This window comes from Rhineura floridana, chromosome 19, assembly GCF_030035675.1.
Source record: "Rhineura floridana isolate rRhiFlo1 chromosome 19, rRhiFlo1.hap2, whole genome shotgun sequence".
Classification (NCBI taxonomy): Eukaryota; Metazoa; Chordata; class Lepidosauria; order Squamata; family Rhineuridae; genus Rhineura; species Rhineura floridana.
Genome location: NC_084498.1, coordinates 3,708,917 through 3,732,143, shown reverse-complemented (window position 1 = coordinate 3,732,143; position 23,227 = coordinate 3,708,917). Strand labels below are relative to the sequence as shown.

General features: G+C 45.3%; 1 protein-coding gene across 1 annotated transcript; it reads left to right on the top strand.

Moving 5' to 3' along the window:
* The first annotated feature begins 16,588 nt into the window (after positions 1 to 16,588).
* FICD (FIC domain protein adenylyltransferase) lies at positions 16,589 to 21,434 on the top strand. The gene is made up of 3 exons (XM_061602323.1): positions 16,589 to 16,778; positions 18,736 to 19,092; positions 19,919 to 21,434. The coding sequence occupies exons 2-3, from the start codon at positions 18,786 to 18,788 to the stop codon at positions 20,998 to 21,000; spliced, it is 1,389 nt and encodes a 462-aa protein (XP_061458307.1). The 5' UTR covers positions 16,589 to 16,778; positions 18,736 to 18,785; the 3' UTR covers positions 21,001 to 21,434.
* The last annotated feature ends 1,793 nt before the right edge of the window (positions 21,435 to 23,227 follow it).

Below are 23,227 nucleotides of genomic sequence, written 5' to 3'. Positions count from 1 at the left end.
CCACCAAACTTTGGATGCAGAAACCCCCCGTGGCAAAGTTGAAGGCCCAAACATTCTGGCAACCTACTTTGATCTGTTAGAGGGTTGTTGAGGCACAACATTTCACCCAGGTATCTCCAAGCCCGCTACTGCTTTAAGGCCTCAAAGATAATGTGAATATGCTGTAACTCTTCATGAGTCAGCAGAATGTCATCTGCAAATAAATATATGGTGTGCCATCTGTATACCTTCTATAACATCTGTGGCATGGATCTGTACTGCTAACACATCAGTGATGAGGACAAAAAGCGGGGCGACAGAGAGCACCCCTGATTATCCCTCTGTATTGTGATTGGAGCAGTTTTGTAGCCATTAACACGTATTCTCACCTTTGAAGTGTGCATATGCTTCAATATATATTCAAATTTCTCCCTGTTTCACCTTCTCTACACATTTTCTAAGAAACAACCATTCCAGTCTGTCGAAAGCTTTGAAGGCATCAAGAGAGAGTAGGGTGATCAAGTGAACACTTGCATTTGCAGAATATACTATATCTATATAGAATATACTATATCCCCTCGCTGGATTGTCACCTTGTAGTGGTGAGTGGGCTTGTGTGTTCCAATGAACCCTGTGAGCGATGCCGTCGGGAGTAATGTACTCCCAGCAGGGTCACCCATGGTGGTAAGGTCAAGGGAAAGGAACCAAAGAACGATCCAAGAAAGTCCTCAATGGCAGAACAGGTAGAGGATAACAATGTGTACATTACAACAGCTGTGAAGGCGGATGAAGGCTGCAGCAGATAAAAGACTTCCAATCATTGTGGTATCCATGCCATTGAATCAAAGCCTTTTTCTTTCAAGATTGTGTGTTGATTGTCATGCGCTGATCTCGCCACATAAAACAAATTCACGCACAGGCGTCTTCCAAGCAAACACCTTATCTTGGAAGACAATCTTACTCGGCCACAAGTGATCGCCAATGAATGAATGACTACATCTAAAACCTTTCTGATTGAGTTGGCAATTTGCCACCACGGTATGAAAGCAGTCTGAGCAGGATCAACTACTGTGCCAGTGAAAATATTCAGCCATTTCACCATAATGGAGATGAAGATTTTAGCATCCACCTATTCCCCTGACAGAGCTCCAGCGGCCGGAGTGGTTTAATAGTCAGCCCCTCTTCTGGGGATTGTAACTCTGTGAGGGGAATAGGGCCTCTCCTTACAACTCTCAGCATCCTTCACAAACTACACTTCCCAGGACTCTTTGGGAGAAGCCATGACTGTCTAGAGGGAAATAAAGGATATGGCCAGGGACAGCTTTGGTTTAAATTTGGGTGAGAGGCTACATGCGCCTGCTGTAGAATAACAAGGTGGGGAAACCCTGAAAAACAATTTTACCGGTCACAATAAGAACATAAGAAGAGCCTGCTGGATCAGGCCAGTGGCCCATCTAGTCCAGCATCCTGTTCTCACAGTGGCCAACCAGGTGACTGGGGGAAGCCCGCAAGCAGGACCCGAGTGCAAGAACACTCTCCCCTCCTGAGGCGTCTGGCAACTGGTTTTCAGAAGCATGCTGCCTCTGACTAGGGTGGCAGAGCACAGCCATCATGGCTAGTAGCCATGGATAGCCCTGTCCTCCATGAATTTGTCTAATCTAAAGCCATCCAAGCTGGTGGCCATTACTGCATCTTGTGGGAGCAAATTCTATAGTTTAACTATGCGCTGAGTAAAGAAGTACTTGCTTTTGTCTGTCCTGAATCTTCCAACATTCAGCTTCTTTGAATGTCCACGAGTTCTAGTATTATGAGAGAGGGAGAAGAACTTTTCTCTATCCACTTTCTCAATGCCATGCATAATTTTATACACTTTTATCATGTCTCCTCTGACCCGCCTTTTCTCTAAACTAAAAAGCCCCAAATGCTGCAACCTTTCCTCATAAGGGAGTTGCTCCATCCCCTTGATCATTCTGGTTGCCCTCTTCTGAACCTTTTCCAACTCTATAATATCCTTTTTGAGATAAGGCGACCAGAACTGTACACAGTATTCCAAATGTAGCCGCACCATAGATTTATACAACAGCATTGTGATATCGGCTGTTTTATTTTCAATACCTTTCCTAATTATCCCTAGCATGGAATTTGCCTTTTTCACAGCTGCCGCACACTGGTCAACATTTTTATCGTGCTGTCCACTACAACCCCAAGATCTCTCTCCTGGTAGATCACCGCCAGTTCAGACCCCATGAGCGTATATGTGAAATTCAGATTTTTTGCTCCAATATGCATAATTTTACACTTGTTTATATTGAATTGCATTTGCCATTTTTCCGCCCATTCACTCAGTTTGGAGAGGTCTTTTTGGAGCTCTTCGCAATCCCTTTTTGTTTTAACAACCCTGAACAATTTAGTATCATCAGCAAACTTGGCCACTTCATTGCTCTCTCCTAATTCTAGGTCATTAATGAACAAGTTGAAAAGTACAGGTCCCAATACCGATCCTTGAGGGACTCCACTTTCTACAGCCCTCCATTGGGAGAACTGTCCGTTTATTCCTACTCTCTCCTTTCTGCTTCTTAACCAATTCCTTATCCACAAGAGGACTGTGATGTTCCTGCTTATAGTGTAAATATGGTAAGTGCTGTTTATATAGAAGACATATGGTAAGTGGAGTGAAAGAGGAGGGGGGAGTACATGAGCAGTAGAATGCTGGATGATTGGCTGAGCGTTTGAGTGGCTGGGAGTATAAATGGAAGAATGACAGTTGAATCTGGGTGGATGTTGGGAGTGTGGAGAAAGAGGTGTTTGAGGGTGGAGGTCAGGAGTGTGGAGAAAGAGGGAGCTGGAGTTCTGATTAATAATAAGTCAAGTACAAAACAGGAATAGATGAAACCATACGCTTGTGAAACATTCTAAAACTAATCTTGTTATTTCTGATATTTAATAAATACTTATTCGGTTTACCAAAGGCCTGATCCTTGGCTGGGGGATATACATACCAGAAGGGAGGGCAAGGTAATTACCATGGCTGAAGAGAAACAGTATCTAATGGTGGCAGCGGTGAAGGGAGGAATAATAACAATTCAAGTATCCAGAGCAACCCAGAGTTGTATGCGTTATCTATAAAGATACAAGGGGGTTGGGAACAGCATAAGCACACAGTCACAAAAGTAACCAGCTAGAGAGAGACTCAGGCAAAGTCTCTGGGAGTATTGGTTATAGGACGTGACTGGTGGTGCTGCCTAGCAGGGGGATCTAGTGAGATCTGTGCTAGAGTGGAGTGAGAAACCATATAAAGGATGGTCCGGACTGGTGGTATCCCTGGTGGTGCCTAGTGAAAGGCAGTAGCCACAAGCAGGTGGGAACCTGACAGGGAGAACCAGGGAAGGACGTCACAAGGACCTCTCCTCTTATTCCATGACTGCTAAGCTTCCTCAGAAGTCTTTGGTGAGGTACCTTGTCAAACGCTTTTTGAAAGTCTAAGTACACTATGTCCACTGGATCACCTCTATCTATATGCTTGTTGACACTCTCAAAGAATTCTAATAGGTTACTGAGACAGGACTTTCCCTTGCAGAAGCCATGCTGGCTCTGCTTCAGCAAGGCTTGTTCTTCTATGTGCTTAGTTAATCTAGCTTTAATAATACTTTCTACCAGTTTTCCAGGGACAGAAGTTAAGCTAACTGGCCTGTAATTTCCAGGATCCCCCCTGGATCCCTTTTTGAAGATTGGTGTTACTTTTGCCACTTTCCAGTCCTCAGGCACAGAGAAGGACCCGAGGGACAAGTTACATATTTTAGTTAGCAGATCAGCAATTTCACATTTGAGTTCTTTGAGAACTCTCGGGTGGATGCCATCTGGGCCCGGTGATTTGTCAGTTTTTATATTGTCCATTAAGCCTAGAACTTCCTCTCTCGTTACCACTATTTGTTTCAGTTCCTCAGAATCCTTTCCTGCAAATGTTAGTTCAGGTTCAGGCATCTGCCCTATATCTTCCACTGTGAAGACAGATGCAAATAATTCATTTAGCTTCTCTGCAATCTCCTTATCGTTCTTTAGTACACCTTTGACTCCCTTCTCATCCAAGGGTCCAATCGCCTTCCTAGATGGTCTCCTGCTTTGAATGTATTTATAGAATTTTTTGTTGTTGGTTTTTATGTTCTTTGCAATGTGCTCCTCAAATTCTTTTTTAGCATCCCTTATTGTCTTCTTGCATTTCTTTTGCCAGAGTTTGTGTTCCTTTTTATTTTCTTCATTCGGACAAGACTTCCATTTTCTGAAGGAAGACTTTTTGCCTCTAAGAGCTTCCTTGACTTTGCTCATTAACCATGCTGGCATCTTCTTGGCCCTGGTGGTACGTTTTCTAATCTGCCGTATGCACTCCAGTTGAGCTTCTAATATAGTGTTTTTAAACAACTTCCAAGCATTTTCAAGTGATGTGACCCTCTGGACTTTGTTTTTCAGCTTTCTTTTTACCATTCCCCTCATTTTTGTGAAGTTTCCTCTTTTGAAGTCAAATGTGACCGTGTTGGATTTTTTTGGCAATTGGCCATTTGCATGTATGTTAAATTTAATAGCACTATGGTCACTGCTCCCAATCGGTTCGACAACACTTACATCTCGCACCAGGTCCCGGTCCCCACTGAGGATTAAGTCCAGGGTTGCCGTCCCTCTGGTCGGTTCCATGACCAACTGGTCTAGGGCATAGTCATTTAGAGTATCTAGAAAATTTGCTTCTTTGTCATGACTGGAACACATATGCGGCCAGTCTATGTCCGGGTAGTTGAAGTCACCCATTACTACCACATTTCCTAGTTTGGATGCTTCCTCAATTTCATATCTCATCTCCAGGTTTCCCTGAACATTTTGATCATCAGGGGGACGATAGATCATTCCCAGTATTAAATCCCTCCTGGGGCATGGTATCACCACCCACAACGATTCTGTGGAGGGGTCCGCCTCTTTTGGGGTTTCAAGCTTGCTGGATTCAATGCCTTCTTTCATGTATAGAGCGACTCCGCCACCAATACGTCCTTCCCTGTCCTTCCGATATAGTTTATATCCAGGGATAACCGTATCCCACTGGTTTTCTCCATTCCACCAGGTCTCCGTCATGCTCACTATATCAATGGTCTCCTCTAAGACCAAGCACTCCAGTTCTCCCATCTTGGTTCGGAGGCTCCTAGCATTAGCGTACAGGCACTTGTAAGCAGTGTCTCTCTTCAAGTGTCTTTGGCACTTTTGGTTTGGCCTGTGGTAATTTTGCTCTTCTGAATTTATATCCTGTGCTCCTGCTCTCACAATGCCTACTTCTAGGCCTACCCCTTTTAAAATTTCATCATTTCTTTGGTCTTTATCCCAGGGGGGAGGTTTATTCCAAACAGGACCTTCCTCAGCTCCTGTCAGGTTTCCCCCCTCAGTCAGTTTAAAAGCTGCTCTGCCACCTTTTTAATTTTAAGTGCCAGCAGTCTGGTTCCATTCTGGTTCAAATGGAGCCCGTCCCTTTTGTACAGGCCCGGCTTGTCCCAAAATGTTCCCCAGTGCCTAACAAATCCAAACCCCTCCTCCAGACACCATCGTCCCATCCACGCATTGAGACTACAAAGCTGTGCCTGTCTGGCTGGTCCTGCACGTGGAACCGGTAGCATTGCAGAGAAGTCTACCTTGGAGGTCCTGGCTTTCAGCATCCTACCTAGCTTTTGCTTTTGCTTCCAGGACCTCACGGCTGCATTTCCCCATGTCATTGGTGCCAACGTGCACCACAACCACTGACTCCTCCCCAGCACTGTCTACCAAACTATCTAAATGACAGGCAATATCCGCAACCTTCGCACCAGGCAGGCAAAACACCTTGCGGTCCACTGTCTATGTTCCTAATGATCGAATCACCCACTACAAGGATGCCTCCACCACCCCCCCGGAGATATATCCTCGGCACGAGAGGATAGCTGCTCATCCCCCAAGGAATGGGTCCCTTCTAAGGGATCGTTTCCCTCTTCCTCAGCTGAATGCTCTCCTTCCCCGAGACCATCATTCTCCATGATAGCAGGAGAGCTATCATCCTTGGAGTGGGACACAGCTATAACGTCCCTGAAGGACTTCTCCACACACCTCTCTGCTTCTCTCAGCTTTTCCAGGTCAGCCACCTTGGTCTCAAGGAAATGAAGTCGTTCCCGGACAGCCAGGAGCTCATTGCACCGAGAGCACACCCACGACTTCTGTCCAACAGTCGTACATGCTGCAGGCAGTGCAAAACACTGGAAAGCCCCCACACCCCTGCTGGCTTCTTACCTGCATAGTTTTGTTTAAGGTTTATTACATTAATGGGTTGGGGACTGCGGTTTAGTTGAGGTCAGGGAACAGACGGGCAGAGTGGGGGCCCTGGCCTCCTCACCCTGCTGCCGAACTTGCTCTGCTGCTTAACTCGCCTTGACGCTTTGTCAGCTGGGGCCTTGACGCTTCGTCAGCTGGGGCTCCCTCTAGCTCGTGGAGCAGGCTCCCTCGCTAGGGTGCTCTGAATGTTTTCCTTTTGGAAAGGAAAGGGGCTTCCCCTCTGCCCACCCACCCAATCTCCTCCCCTCCCCCTCCCTGCTCCTCCCCCAGGTCAGTTTCACCTATCCTAAGCATGGTTGCACAGGAGTAAATCCCATCGAACTCAAAAAGCATGCAAAGATCAAACCCACACTCCCCTTCTATCCTATTCCCTCCCTCTTGCCCCTTCCCTCCCCCTTCTTTTGCCACCATATGCTCAGAGGCACATTTCCAAATTCTTCCAAGCTACACAGGAAATGGATTGGACTGTGAATGACCCACCCAAATTGCTTTTGCATTTTTACACATTTGTAAGGCAGTACAATACCTCAGAGAGGAAGTCAGGTCTCCTGCTCTCCTGGCACATTCGCTATAGCTGCCCAATTGCCCTGCTATTCAAAGTGTGATAGAAATATCTGTTGGCTATAGGTACGTTCTTAAACCACAAGGGGTTTTTTGCCTGTTTGTGAATATTTGCTCTGTTTGTATGCCATTTCCCTATGTATTTTATCGGCCTGTAGAGATTGTAACTTGGACGATTTGCCAGTGAGAAGTCTTCCTAAATCCTCATATTTCTCGGCCCTCCATAGTATTTGTCTCATTGATCTATTTCAGTCAGAAATATGTTGCTGCTTTGCTTGTTCAGTACACTAATTTCCTTTCTACAGTGGCCTCGGAGGACCGCCTTCATTGCATCCCACACAGCTAACATCTCTGATAAGATGGTGTCCGGCTGGTTATAAAAATTTTCCTTGATGTCTTCATCAGCATCTAATGTTGGTGCATAAGCACTTAGAATAGTTGCCTGCTGGTTTTTGGCAAGTTTTAACTGGAGAGTTGAGAGTCGTTCATTAATGCCAATAGGAACTTCTGACAACAGCTTTACAAGATTATTTTTAATAGCAAAGCCTACTCCATGTATTCATCATTCTTGTTCTGGCAGTCCTTTCCAGAAGAAGGTATAACCTCCTTTTTCTTCCTTCAGTTGTCCTTCTCCTGCTCTTCAAGTTTCTTGGAGTGCTGCTATATCAATATTAAAACATCTCAACTCCCTCGCAATGATGGCAGTCCTGTGTTCAGGACGTTCACTATCTGTATTGTCCAGCAATGTCCGTATATTCCATGTTCCAAAGTTCAATTGTCTTTTGTGACCGCTAAGTGGTGACCCCACTGGATGCGGTAATCCAGTCAGGGAGAGAGATGAGGCATACTATGTTTAGGGCACCTTTTTTAGCCCCCTCCCCAGACGGGGTGAGCAGAGTGCATCCTTACTAGGACTGCTCAGTCGTGGATACAGCTGCTGAACTACTCAACTGCCTCAGTCCTTGAGCCAGGACGACTGAGTCTGTATCCACCACCCATGTGCCGGTCCATGACTAGGGGCTTCCGGAGTTCACAGTCCTGCCCCCATCACCATTCGCCGATCGCCATGGGGTCTTTGGTTTGGTTGGAAGATGCCTGTGCGTGAATTTGTTTTATGTGGGGAGATTGGCGCATGACAACACACAATCTTAACAGAAAAAGGCTTTGATCCAATGGCATGGATACCACAACAATTGGAAGTCTTTTATCGGCTGCAGCCTTCATCCGCCTTCACTATTGTAACATACACATTGTTATCCTCCGCCTGTTCTGCCGTTGAGGACTTTCTTGGATTGTTCTTTGTCTGGTTCCTTTCCCTTGACCTTTCTGCCATGGGTGACCCTGCTGGAAGTACATAACTCGCGATGGCATCGCTCACAGGGTTCACTGGAACACGCAAGTCCACTCACCACAAGGTGATGATCTAGCCAGGGGCGGCCTGAGAGCACTTATATGCTGAATATGCAAGATATATATTAAAGAAATTTTGATTTGATGGCATCGAGTGAGTCTTTCCTGCAGCTCCTGGTATTCTGCCAATATATATTCTAACTATTTATATTCTCTCGACGTAAACTAAGAGTTTCCACGATAAACAAATGCTGCTTCATTCCTTTAACCTTTATAATAACCGGCCGGAGAAACAAGCTGGGGTTAAGAGTTAATTAACTTGTGCTCTGGAAACCTCAGGGTTATGTGCAAATCACTTTTCGCTCTGTCAAGTTAAGAATTATAGCCAGATAATGGTGCTAACAAGGAAACAGAGACAAGCTTTAGGATTTCCTCCTCTCTTTGAAAGCTTATTAGACAAAGAAAAGAAAAAGAAGAAGGGACGAGATAAGGTTCAGCAGGGAATTCCTCCATTTCCAAAACAGGATGAAATCTCACCTAGAGAGTTAAAGGGACAGCAAAAAATTATGAACTTTTTTTCACCCAGACTATACCATCATACTGATTTGGATAGCCGGCAAGCTGTAGCCCCCCCTTCGGAATGGTCACTTCCCCTTAGGGGTTTTGCCCATAGCCCATTGACGGAGCCATCTGCTATGAGTCTGGCTGACGAAATAGCACTGGCTGAAAATCAAAATTCAGTTAACATAATATTGTCACAAGGTGTTAATCGCACGGCGGTGCCTTCAGAAACTAGTGAACAGCCCATTTGTAAATCCTTTCAAGAGACCACTGACTTACTTTATGAAAACACCTCAGAGCAGAACAACTATACAACACAACATATGGATGCGGGTTCCTCCCTTGACAGGCCCTTAAATCATGATGGAAATTTTGGCTCAGACATTAAATCCACCCACCCTTTGTTAATGGACGATCTTTCTGGACAAGGCCTGTCTATAAAAGGTTGGCTGTTCATTTTGGCGACAGAGTTGGAGCATGTAAAAGCATACCTGAGTGAATGCAATTCGCTTTTGACTTCTTTAGTCGCATTACAACAAAAATCACAGACCACCCAGCCGAGTATTGCTCAGGCTCATACCACCAAGCCATCTGTACCTCCAGCGCCTTCTCGGAAAAAATCTTCATGGACAAAAAAAAGGCGACTGCCTCCCCATATACAAAAGAGTAAAAATCTAAAGTCTTACAAAACAAATGAATTTTAAGAAACTTTTCAGATTGTTGGAAAATCTTTCTGATGAGATTCGAAAGAAGGATAGAATGAAGTTAAGTCCGAAGTTGGGAAAGCATTCCCTCACAGACTGTTCTTATGTCTCCATTGAACATGGAGTTAACTTCCCCTCTCCTCCGCTTGCCAAGTTGGAATCTTGCTCAGTTTTCACTAAGAGATTAGCTTGTACTATCCCTCATCAGGACCCTTGGCAAGATGCTTTAGAGGGCGCATTGATAAAACAGAATACTGCATCACCAGAGGTAATGCCCCGATGGAATTTGGTCTTAAACAGGTGCACATTGGCATTTGAAAATTACCCCAAGCCGTGGGGTCGTATTTTACCAGACATCAGAAAAAGCCATTTTTCAGATACTATAAGAAATGTGCTGGCATTATCTTTAAATATTAATGACATTAAGCAAGTAGAATACCTCTACTATAATGACAGCAATGCTCGTGCGGTGGTCACTTTTACCTCCCAGGAGGTAGCCACTCAAATATGGCTTAATAAGGATGCACTGTCCAAGATGGGTATAGTTACTTTGAGATATTTTGAAAATTTAGCTCCTCCTTGGGGATTAATTAGCTATTTTCATCACACTCAAAATAAGGCGCATACATCGCCCCAGTCTAACCCTGATCTGTTAATCGACCTGGATTTTAATAATCAAATGGAAAGACATGATGACCCTTCTAATGCTCCAGAAAAACAGGTCACGGACTTAAGGGCTCGCCATTGTTCTCAAACTATTGATTCCCGGCCGTCAATCACGTTGAATCCACTGAAAGGGATGTCCAATTTGAACTTTCCGGAGGCTACGGTTGGGAGTGGAGATATCACCATTGCCATGCCACAGGGCCCTGAGTTAAAAATGATCAATGAGTTGAACCATAGGGAGAGGCGGATAGATGATTCCGTGGAGAATGAGGAACAAGCGTTGCTCCAATCCTTCGGTAACCTTCCAGCGACCGACAGGGATGAAATTTTAAATAGACTAGTCCAACTTCTCCTTCGCTTATCTGCAATCCATGAGCAGACCTAAGTGGATTTGACCACTCCTCTAGAAAGAAGTCTCGAGATGAAGAGCGAGTTGAAAGTACAACTATCAACGGATCAAATCCAACCTCAGGCATTACCTATGACACTTCTACAACCCGTTTTTCAACAAGGGAGCTCACCACCTAGGACGCCATCTACCACACGAACAAAGAAAGGACAAAATTGTTCTCCTAGCCCGGTGGATGTAACCAGCACAGACTGACAGTTTACGATCCTCTCCTGGCATATAAGGGGATGGTCTAATAAATTTAAGGAGGCAGATCCGTCCCCTTTTCTGCATAATTTTAAGATCATATGCCTCCAGGAAACATGGGCGATGATAGATACTCCAGTGTTCTTAAGTGGCTACCAAGCTTTCACCCTCCCAGCGATTAAACTTAATAGTAAAGGAAGGGGTAGCAGGGGACTTTGTATCTTCATTTCTGCGGATATACCCGCAGACATTCAAATCCTGACTCCAAATTGTGATCATTATGTCCAGGGTGTCAGGTTAACAGGATCCCCTATTGGTGCTCTTATTATCATAAACGCCTATTTAGAAACCTAGCTCCTGGCTGTGTCTGGGATCAATTAGCAGAATTTCTATTTCTTTTGGAATGCCAATTCCCTTCTTACAGGGTAATATTTTGTGGGGATTTTAATGCCAGGCTGGGTCCTGGGTGGAATGACGGCCCTTCATCAAACCAAGGCCCGGCCCCTGTTATCCCCTTAACTGCTAGGACATCTCAAGATCAGATTGTAAACAAACAAGGTCTAAAGCTAATAGAGCTCATTCAAATACATCATCTGGAGTGTCTTCATGACTCAGCCGTGGACCTGACCAATGGTACATTTACATATCTTTCAACCAGTGGAGCTAGTGCGATAGATTTTACGTTTGTTTCAAGGACACTATTCCAAGAGGTTTATAAGTTTCTAGTTCTAGATAGAATTGAAAGTGATCACTTCCCTACCTTGACGGTATTGAGCTTATGCCAACCTTTGCCCCCTGCTACTTTACCAGACTTGGAGGGCCTTCAAATAGCTGACCGTAGAGTCCGTTGGTCCCCAACTTTAAACACCTTTGCTTCGCAATTTTTGGTTAGTGACACTATGCTTTCTCTCAGGCAAGAAATTATGGACCGTGACAGTGATGTACTTAATTTTTATCAACAAATTACTCTTCTTCTCAAACCTATGTTGATTCAGAAAGGCCCCCTTAAGGCAGTGAGGCCGATGAGTAAGAGATGGTTTGACCATGATTGTAAAACTGCCAAGCGTCAACTAGTTAATTTTGCACGCAGAATAAGAAGGGATCCAACTCCATTGCGTTGCAAACATCTTGTCCATCTGCGCTCTTCTTATAAGGCATTAATAAGACAAAAAAAGGCTCTGTTTGTAAAAGCGCAATAGCAACAACTCAATCAAGCACTATTGGAAGGTAATGAGAGTTTGTTTTGGAATATGGTAGCAGGTGGGTTTGGTTACCGTAGATATTTCATAACCGATCAAATTTCTGCCTCAGGGTGGCATGATCATTTTACTAAGCTTTATACCACTTCGGTGGCTATTATTACTCCTCCCTTGCTCTTTAAGGAGGTGAACTATTCCACCGGTCACGGTAATCCAAATACGAGCTCTTATCTCTTCATTGAAAAAGGGTAAGGCACCCAGGGAAGACATGATACCACCTGAACTTTTTACTAACTTCCCTGAATGGTGGGCCCCCATCTTGGCCAAATTGTTCACCCAGATTAATACTACAGGCATTATCCCGCAGGGTTGGAAGCAGAGTATTGTTATCCCTATTTTCAAGAAGGGTCAGAGACAAGATCCATGTAACTATCAACCCATTAGCCTTCTGGATATCGGAGCTAAGTTATATAGTAAATTTCTCCTGCTCAAATTAGAGGAGTGGGAAGCTGCTAATGGGGTTATCTATCCGGAACAAGCAGGGTTTCGGAAAGGGCAGAGTACCATCGACCACTGCTTCACCCTCCTTTTTCTAGCTAGGCAATCGATGCTTGGTCCCACAAAACACCTCTATGCCGCCTTCGTAGATCTGGCAGCCGCTTTTGATTCAATCGATAGAGGACGATTGTGGACCAAGCTCGCCTGCACCAACATTGATAAACGCCTTTTATATTTAATCAGGGAATTGTACTCGAATAATAGCTTAAGAATAAGAATGGGAAACAATTTAACAGAACCAATTTTGGCAAATAAGGGGGTAAAACAGGGTTGCCTTTTAGCTCCCATTTTATTCAATTTATATCTAAATGATATTGTAGCTGAACTGGCGGGCCCATCATTTTTTCCGCCTTCGGTAGGAAGTAGGAAGGTTACAATGTTATTATATGCGGATGACATGATACTTTTATCTCTTACCCCCATAGGCTTAAGGAGATTACTGGTGAATTTAGATGTTTACTGTAAAAAGGAACAATTGCAAATTAATTACCAGAAAACAAAGATTATGGTTTTCGGGAAAAGATTTAATAATCATAAATGGGCTATCGGAAACCATCCAATTGTACAATGTTGTTCCTTTAAATATTTAAAGGGGGTTATCTTGTGGCCCCTGCTTTAAAGATTTTTCAGTACAAGGTCTTATCACATATTCTTTATGGGGCGGCTATATGGGGATGGGAAGCTTCCTCTTTCCCCTCCCTAGAAGCCATACAAAATAATTTCCTTAGACAGCTTATGTGTTTACCCCCCGGTACTCCCACTGCGTTCCTACGTGCTGAATCTGGCCTTTTACCTATTAGCGCCCAAATACATAATTCTTTGTTAACATTTTGGATTTCGCTAACAAATGCACCAGCTAAGATTTTGGCGAAGGCCTGTTTTGATCTGGCCATGTCGACTACATTCTGGAACTCGAGATTTTTGAATATATACCATCATTATCACATTGTATCTCAGCCCTTTTCCCTATTGAATAAATTTAAAATCCGTGATCAGATAGAACGATATTGTATATGGATGGACAGGTTAGCTATCTCTAAGTTCTCAAAGTGGTACAGCACTTTTAAATCTGATCATTTTAGGACTAAATACTTGTCGTACCTTCTATCTGTGCATCTAAGACATGCTTTCACAGCCCTTAGATTTCAGACAATGTCTAGTGCCATTATTTTTGGCCGCTATCATCAGATCCTGAGGGATCAGCGGCTGTGTATTTGTCAATCGGGAAAGGAGGAAGATTTGCCCCATTATTTACTCAACTGCCCACTTTACTCACATCCAAGATTTAAATACCTTGAAACCCTGATTAAGAGCTTAGGAGCTTGTGGGGTTGAGCAAATAGTTTCATTTCTTCTTGCTGATAATGATTATAAGGTCACCTATAGGGTGGCCCATTTCGCCCTAGCTGCCCAAAAGCTGAGGGCCAAGTATCTGAAAGATCATGGGCTTTAGGGATTTCTATGGCTGATGAGATTTTTATAGTTTTATTATGCTATTTACTGAGTTATAACATGTTATTTTAGTGTTAGTGGTTTTGTATAATTATATGTTTGAATGTAGAATTTTATAAAAAAAATTAAAATTTCTAACGTTGTGATGGCCTATGGCCTGGCAATAAACTTTCTGAGTCTGAGTCTAAAATGAAGGTCATTGGGCCTCCCATTATTTCTCCCCAGCATCCGATACTCAGAGGTAGACTGTATCTGCATATGCAGGTTTCATTTTGCTATCATGGCAAAAGCATCATGACTAATTAATCAGGAGGAATTTGTCGCTATCAATCTATCCATCAATAAATTCAAATTAGATGTAATTGTCTCTGAGGATACCCAAAGCACCTGACTTGAAAAGGCTCTTCCAGCTCTGACTGTGTACAGAAGGCATCTCTCTGTCATAGTCCATTTTTCATCATCACTACAATGTCAGAATCCCTAACTGACAAAGAATAGACTTTTTTATGAACCAATTCAAAGTGAAATAAAACCACTTGCTGCCATCTATTGGCAAGAGGTTTTTTTTAAAAAAATATTACTGTTCTTTTAAGCACACTGCATTTAAAAAGAATCCAGGACCTCTTCATCACTTCTCTCCTTGTTCCTTGGGATTCGAAGAGAAATTTAAGTGCTATCCAAGTCTACGAAGAAGTGAAATCCTATACTTCCTTACCTGGGAATAAGCCTATTAAACTCAACAGGTGTTATTTTATCCATGTCTCTTAATAGTCATGATGGCTGTGTGCTACTTCCAGTATCGAGAGGCGGTATGCATCTGAATGCCACTTCCTGGGAACCACAAGTGGAGAGTGTGCTGTTGAAATCAGGTCCTGCTTGTGGCTTTCCAATGTGCACCTGGTTTGCCACTGTGAGAAGACAATGTTGGACAAGATGGGCCTTTGGTCCAACCCAGCAGGGCTCTTCTGATGTTCACACTTCTGAGTAGACACGTTCAGGATTACACTGTTAAGACATCTAACTCACCTTAGGGCATGGCACCAGCTTACTCTGAATTTTGCTGTTGTCAACAGCCACATAACAGAGATACACGTAGCCAGGGACCAGCCCCTACGGCAGACCTGGGTGCCAACACTGTCCCCATGTCTGCTCTGGCAACACTATCACAGGACCCAATACTGTCAGCCACAATACTGGTATTCACCTGCACACCTTCTAAATGTGATTTGTGCCATCATCTGCCAGCAATACTCTTCTGCATTCTACATAGCACAAACAGGCCATTCTGCATTCTCTATATGCAGAGAATAAACAGACACATGTCTGACATCAGAAATGGCAATATCTAAAATACAGATTGGTGAGGGGACGCTTTAATTTTCCAGGACACTCTGTAACTGACCTGCAGAGGTGACTGCAATGTCAAACTGCTGCATTTTACAATTCACCCAGAGGTTCAATGCTATCACGTGCAGACTGAATGGGGACAATGGATTTTTTACTCACGCCACATGTGCTAATTGGCTTACCAATGCCAAAATGTCTACATTATCAACAACCCTTTCTTGTGCATGTCCACTGTTAATAAGCTTTGGAACTTTTCTGCATTTTGACTCCTTCTGAGCTCACCGGTTAAAACTCCCCCTATCTCCAACCACCACAGGTTAATATTCCATTCATGTGACAAAATATGCCAGGCGGTAGTATACGAAAAGCTTTTGCCACGATAAATTTATTAGGGGGCTTTAACACCGGAAACCAGCGGTTGAAAATATTGCCAGAAGGCCATTGGCAACCTTTTTTTAAAAAACAAATTGGATTTTTCGTGGCAGGCTGTCATTTGGATGCCAATGGCATTGTGTGGACACTGTGGAAAACGTGCATCCCACAATAAACACCACTTTGCATGCGCCCTTAGACTCGAAGGTGCCCCAAGGCTGCTGCTGGTGCTCTGACAGGCCAGCCCGACGATACCTCCCTGGAGTTTGCGCTTTGAATGACTGTATGAAGCGCGGCGCTTTTTTTCTCACCACTCCCTGTCTTACTGCTTCTCTTGCAAACTGCGACGACTAAAAGGCTTAACATTAAAACAGTAAAAAAATTCCTAGCAAGAAGGCGTGGGGGAAGCGCGTGCTCGCAGCTTCAGGACGCGTGCCTTCTACTTCTTTCAACGCTGCAGCATTTATTTTATAAAATGCTTTCCTGTCCAAAAAAAGAGCAGCGTTATAAACAAAAATAAGGCAGCCCTTTCAGGGTTTTGTGGCTGTTTGCGTGTTCTTGCAACATCATTTCTCTACCCCTCAGAGAACAATTTACTAGCCCCGCCGGCCCAGGACCTCTTCTACCTCCGAAACGTAGGCCTCTCGCCGAGACCCCACCAACCCAGCCACCAGTTGCGTAGTAACCCGGCCGCCATCTTCCCCAGGCGTTTATTAACCCGCGCGCATCTGCGCCCTCCAATCCTCTCCAATGGCCAAAACCGGCCTTCTGGATGGACGGGGACTCTGGCCAATGGCAGCCGTCCACGAAGCCAGAGAGTCTCGTCCCGTTTTCGCTCGCTCCCTCCCTCCGGGAGAGGAGGACGGGGGCTGACAACAGATTGACGTGCCAATGGAAGGAGAATAGGTGACGAGATGGGCGGCCGGGGGCGGCCGGGGCGAAGAGAGATAGACACGAGCCGAGACCAATAAGAAAGTGGGAAAGCGAAGGAAGGGCTGGCCAGTGGGCGGAGCTGAGAGAGAGAGCGAGAGAGAAGGATGGGGACTGTCAGAAAGAGGGAGAGGCGGATAAGCAGGCAGGGAGGCGGAAGAGCCGGCTCAAGGTAGGGAGGGGGGAGGAGGGGAATGGGGGGGAGGGTTCAAAATGGGGGGGGTGTCACAATGGGGGAGGGGGAGAAATATTGGAGGGGGGAGAAAGGGGGCCAAGACTTGATGAAGGAGAGAAGAAAAGGGGGGGTCTTAAACTAGAGAGTCTCCATGGGGGAGTGGAAATACCCCAATTGGCGGAGGAAAGGAAGGAGTCCGGGGCTGGGCTGGGCTGGGCTGGGGGGGGGCAGGAGAAGAAAAGGGGCGTTAAGGGGGATGCTGTGGCTGATTTGAGAAGGGGGATAAAGAAGGGGTTCAGCAAAAGGGGTGCCCGCTTCTGGGGAACGGAAAGAATTAGGGTGCAGGACTTGGGGGGAGGGGAGTTGGGGCGCACTTCGGGGGAGGGGCCTCTGTTTCTTTTGGGGAGGCTGTAGGGCCTGCGGAGGGCCAGGACTGGAGGAAGAAATGGGGGGTATCAGACTGGGGAGAGGGAAAAGTTGGGTCTCAGCTGAGAGGGTCAAAAGAGGGAAGAGCATAATGGGGGCGGCTCTCCAGTTGTTGGGGAGGATGGGCAAGTTTGGGGAAGAGGGAAAAGGTGGGTTTTAATTCGGGGGGAAGGTGGAGAATCACTATTGGGGGTGAGGGGGAAGAGAAGGAAGGGCACAGGATGGGGGGGAGAGAGGTTGGGGATCCATATTTGTGGCACCATAGTTGTGGCTCCCTCCTCGTTCCATACCCACGGCCCGATGGAAAATCAGGCATTCGCGTGCTCTTGAACGGAGCATTTTGCAAATCAGAACTAGTATGGCTTCCACACTCAAAAGTTCTGATCCTTTAGAATTCCTGCCCGATCATCTGCGGTGAGTCAGAACTGCTTCCAGGTGACCAGCCCAAGGTGCTTTGTAGGTGGCAAGCAGGCGAGTAAACTCGTAACTTCCGTTGACTTTCTTGCAAAAGTAAATTAGGAATGACCTGTCACAATAAGGGGCAGCTGGCACCCCTGTCACTGAAAGACCTCTAGAGGCTGAGACCGGCATCTGCAGGTTTACAAGAAGGTGGTAAAGTCCTGAAGTGGTAGACTGGACTGTACCACTTCAAAGTGGAGGTGGGGTACCATTTCTAAATGGTCCCCAATATAAAGAGCTCCCTGTTAGAAGATCAGCATAGCAAGTGGGGGTGGCTACAACATTTTTTGCTTTTTTGTTTACGGAGAGGTTTAACTATACCGCACCTGCCATCTCAAGTGATACAATCCATTCTACCCCATCATGATATAAATCAAATAATTAATTAATTAATAAATGATGTTACATTGGTAGATCCATTGTAAAGGTGCAATAAACAGAGGGCCCTATAGCCTAGGAAGGTGGCAACGGGTGATTAGACTGTCTGGACAACACAGATTTTTTTCAGTCTTAGCTGCCTAACATAAGGCAGTCTCCCAGGGACTTGCAATGAAGGTTAAAAGCATAGGATTATAGTCAACTATGTCTTACTCAGAGTAAACTCGCTGAAATTGATGAACCCAAGTTCATCATGTCTATTAACTTCAGTGGGTCTACTCTGAGTAAGACTAACATTCAGTTTCACTCATACAAAATTGTTAGAAAAGAAGGGCCAACAGCATCAGACTCCGCAGAAAACAAGCAAACCAAAAAATTATCAGCGATTCAAGCCGTGACACAGTAGGATCATGTTTCATTCAAAGCGTGGGAGAAGAGGAAGATCTTAACCTGGTGCTGAAAATATTTCTGTGTTGGTGCCAGGTATACCTTGCTTGGGAGAGCATTCCACAGGTTGGAAGCCTTAACCAAAAAGGCATCTCTCTGAGGGGCACCCAGAGAAAAGACTTGGTGGTTGATCTTGGGGTCTGGATAGATTCATGCTGGGAGATGCTTTTTGGGTTAGTTCAGAGAGAGCAGCAAGAGGGCAGTCCGGTGCTCCTTTGGAAGCTCATCCATTTCCATTTCCCAGGTGAGGCCTTTGAGAGAGGGGGTGTGCCTCTTGCGCTTCCCCGTGGCCAGATGAACCTTGTATCGATGGCAGCTGTGGTGGCAGTGGCAGAGCCGGAGCTGAAATGGGTGTCCCTCTGGTGCCGGGTCCGCTGGGCGGCAGTGCTGGTGGTCCTTCTGGCAGCACTCCTTGTGCTGTTGCTCCCGCTGACGTCGGTGGAAGAACAGTGCCACAACATTTTCAAGGGCTTGTCCTTGCTGAAGAGCAAGCTGGGATTAGGCTATGTGGGGATCACCAGGTACACAGGGCAGACGACTGGCCTCAGCGTGACTTCAGGTGGATTGGAGCTGTTGGTGTTGAAGCCCAAAGCCTCCCCAGGTATGGGGGGGAGGGGGAGTCTTCAAGCTTAAACAATTTCTTTCTATTCTGTGGTGTGTCAAGATTTCCACTCCTGCCTTTGAGATCACATAGTTATGTAATAATATCACTCAACAAAATAAAACTCAGTAAGGGCAGTTTGGCAATGGAACCGACTGCCTAGGGAGGTGGTGGGATCCCCTTCGCTGGATGTCTTCAAGCAGAGGCTGGACAGCTATCTGGGGGAGATGCTCTAGCTGTGGATTTCCTGCTATGAGCAGGGGGTTGGACTCGATGGCTTACAAGGCCCCTTCCAGCTCTATGATTCTATGAACTCCACAGAGGTTAAGGAGGTTGGAGCAAGCTGGGAAAAGAATCTGCACCAGTGGGTAAGATAGAGGGTTCTTGCTTCGATCCTAACATCAGACATCATGTAAAGGGGTTCCAGCATCCATGCTCCCCTAGGGACAGAGGAGAGCCCTTGAATAACCATGTAGGCTGGAAGATAATGTGGTCACAACAGACTGACATTCCTTTGTCATAGTGCAGGTGTAGGGAGACTTTAACCCTCCCGATGCTGCTGAACTACAACTCCCATCATCCCTGACAATTGGTCCTGCTGGCTGCCGCTGATGGGAGTTGGAGGCCAACAACTGCTGCAAAAGTCACAAGTTCCCCATCTCTGCTGTAGAGCACAGTTGTTCAACCTTGGGTCCTCAGATGCTGTCAGACTACAACTCTCATCAACCCCAATGGCCGACGATGATGGGAGTTGTAGTCCAACAACATCTGGGGACGTAAGGTTGAAGAACTTTCTGCAATACTAATAGAGGTTGCTTCATTTCAGAGGTCAAGTTAGAAGCCAAGGCAGCCTTGAACCAGGCCCTGCAGATGAAGAGGCAAGGTAAGCGGGAGAAAGCTCACAAGCTTTTCTTGCACGCCCTCAAGATGGACCCGGATTATGTTGATGCCTTAACTGAGTTTGGCCTCTTCTCTGAAGAGGAGAAGGATATTATTCAGGCTGACTACTTATACTCCAAAGCCCTGACCATCTCGCCCCATAATGAGAAGGCTGTGATCAGTCGTGACCGGACGTTGCCCCTTGTTGAAGAGATTGACCAGAGATACTTCAGCATCATTGACAGCAAGGTCCAAAAAATCATGTCCATCCCAAAAGGCAACTCTGCCCTGCGCAGGGTGATGGAGGAGTCTTACTACCACCACATCTACCACACAGTAGCCATCGAAGGGAACACACTGACGCTCTCTGAAATTCGGCACATCATTGAGACACGGTATGCTGTTCCTGGCAAAAGTCTGGTGGAGCAAAATGAGGTCATTGGCATGCACGCTGCCATGAAGTACATCAATGCCACACTGGTGTCTAGAATTGGGTCTGTAACCCTCAGTGATGTCTTGGAGATCCATAGGAGAGTACTGGGTTACGTGGACCCAGTGGAGGCCGGGAGATTTAGGACTACCCAGGTTTTTGTTGGGCACCATATTCCCCCACACCCTCGTGACGTTGAAAAGCAAGTGCTTGAATTTGTACAATGGATCAATTCTGAAGACGCCATGAGTCTGCACCCAGTTGAATTTGCAGCCTTGGCCCATTACAAACTGGTTTATATCCACCCCTTCATAGATGGCAATGGGAGGACTTCACGCCTCTTGATGAATCTCATCCTCATGCAGGCAGGCTATCCACCAATCACCATCCGAAAGGAACAACGAGCAGAATACTACCACGTCTTGGAGGTGGCCAATGAAGGCGATGTCAGGCCATTCATCCGTTTTATTGCCAAATGCACCGAGACAACCTTGGACATGCTACTCATTGCCACCACTGAGTATTCAGTGGGCTTGCCCGAAGCGCATGGTAGCACCACTGACTGCAAGCAGACCATCCCTGTCAAAACCCGAACGTGAATGTCAGTGTGGGTCATGGAACCCCCTTGGCATTCGTGTTTCCAAACAGAACTAGAGGCACTTTCTTTTAAGCATTTCATTTATTTAAATACGTTTTAAGTTAAATATTTTTTTGCAGGAATTATCTCAAAATATTTATTATTCCATAACATTACGCTAAACTTTTTTTAAAAGTTTGATTGACTTTATTACGGAGGGGAGCAAGAGGTGGATTCGGCAAATAACATTTTTGCAAATGAGCACCGGCAGTTACCGGCACCACGTTCTTAATCAAATAGTTACTTTAGCTGGAGAGAAGCTGTCCTCCATGAACTTCTCAGCCAAAGCTCATTGGGCAAGAAAGATTTGTTGTTAAGCTTGCCCAGGAAATTCTGGCCGAGGAGCCCACTGGGCAATAGGACTCTTTCCAATAAAATAGCTCAGTTTGACATCAAGGCATGGTGATGCCTAAGCTCAGTCTCATTAGGGAGTTGGCGGTGGGGGGGGAGATACTTGGCTGAATCCATCCCAAGCTGTACTTCAGATCAGGGGTTGCTAACCTGTGCTCTCCAACCTCTGTTCCCATCTGCTCTAGTTAGCACGCCGAGTGGCCCAGAATGATGGGAGCTGTACTTCTGCAACATCTAAAGGGCCAGAAGTCAGTTTCCCCTGCTTTTGACTCTCCTCATTGCTTTCCCCCAATTTGTGTGTGTCAGTTGTATTCCAAATCTGAAGTATTTCCCTTTTTGCTCCCCCCACCTTTACTCGGGGGAACCTAATTTGTTGCTACTTTGTTGCATATGTCATATTTCCCCCCCCCAGACAACCACTCCTTTCGAAGTATCTCATATGGATCAAGATCAAAGGCCCCACAACTTATTCTGTGGGTACCAGGGCCTGTCTGAAGAACACAACTCAAGGATGCAACATTGGGCAGGCGGGGGAGGGGACAGGGATAGGCAGGGTGTATTGTTCAAGAATCAAAGAAACACCCTGTGCACTTACATAGGTGAGGCCCCACTTTGCATCTTGGCCCTGGTTTAGTACTGTTAACCAGTGCAAGGTTGATTCTATGACCTGGCATAGAATTTTTAAAAACTGGATATTTAATGTAAAAAGTTGAAGTTTTTTTATATCTGTATATATAAAAACCTTGTTTGGTAGCACTTTACACAGATTCACTTGCCAATAAAGAAATGGTGCTAAGCGTTGCACCAGATCTGCCAAAGCCAGACTTGTACTTCAGCAATATTGCTACACGCCAGAAGTATTTGGCACAGGGGAGGCGGCAGTCAGCTGGCCTGCTCTTTTCTCCCTCTCACACCTCATTCTTTGTTCATCTTCTCTACTCTCCTGGCATCCCAGTCTTCCCTCTGAAAAATGTAGGTCACGGAACAGCTATACAAAATAAATGCATTAGAGAACTGGTCAAGTTTAACAAACCCAGTAAGCAGACTTGAAAGGGAGGGTAACAGGCAAGGGCCCTTGTACCTTTAACACACTGTCCAGAAGAGAACATGGTGACAGTATAGCCTACAAGAAGCTCTGCTTATTTACATAGCAGCATTTACCAACCTGGGGTCTTCCAGATGTTTTGGACTGCAGCTTATATTATTCAGAAAGATTTATAGACAGCTTAATCACAAAGTGGTGCACATACAAAATTATGGATATAACAGCTAAAACTCCACAAAACCAAATATACATAGTTATCAGTAAAACAAAGATCAAGTCAGTAAAGCTTTTTAAAACAAATATAAGTATGCCTTCAAACACGTTAACTGAGGGCACCTGCCTAACTCAGCACAGCCATGGAGTAGTCCAAAATATCTGGAGGGCAGCACATTAGCAAAGGTTGCTATATTAATTATTTATAAATTTATACCGCTATTCCGTTTTATTAAAAAACAAAGCACTTTACAACAAATAGAAAACCAGTGTAGCATTGTGGAGTCGCACTCCAAAAATTCTCTGTAGCCTATTTGAAAGGTAGTTGGAGTGCCATGCGATATGGCAGAGGTGGTGAGGCGAAGGCAGAGTGGGATCTATTGGGAGAGCCGTCTGGTTTGCAGTAGACCAGCAAGGGTTTCCGACTCCCAGTAGCTGCAGCAACAAAACTTTTCCCTGCTGAATGAAGAAAGCTTATTAGGAATAAACTTTTGTGTTAAATGATTGCTCTTTTCAGTTTTAGTAATGATCCATTTTGGAGTCTACATCTGGCATGAGTCCACATAGATTTAGGTCTTTT

Coding starts and splice junctions, on each gene's coding strand:
- FICD (XM_061602323.1), top strand. CDS start 18,786: ATGAACCTTGTATCGATGGCAGCTGTGGTGGCAGTGGCAGAGCCGGAG. Junction 19,093..19,918: donor GAAGCCCAAAGCCTCCCCAG/GTATGGGGGGGA, acceptor GCTTCATTTCAG/AGGTCAAGTTAGAAGCCAAG.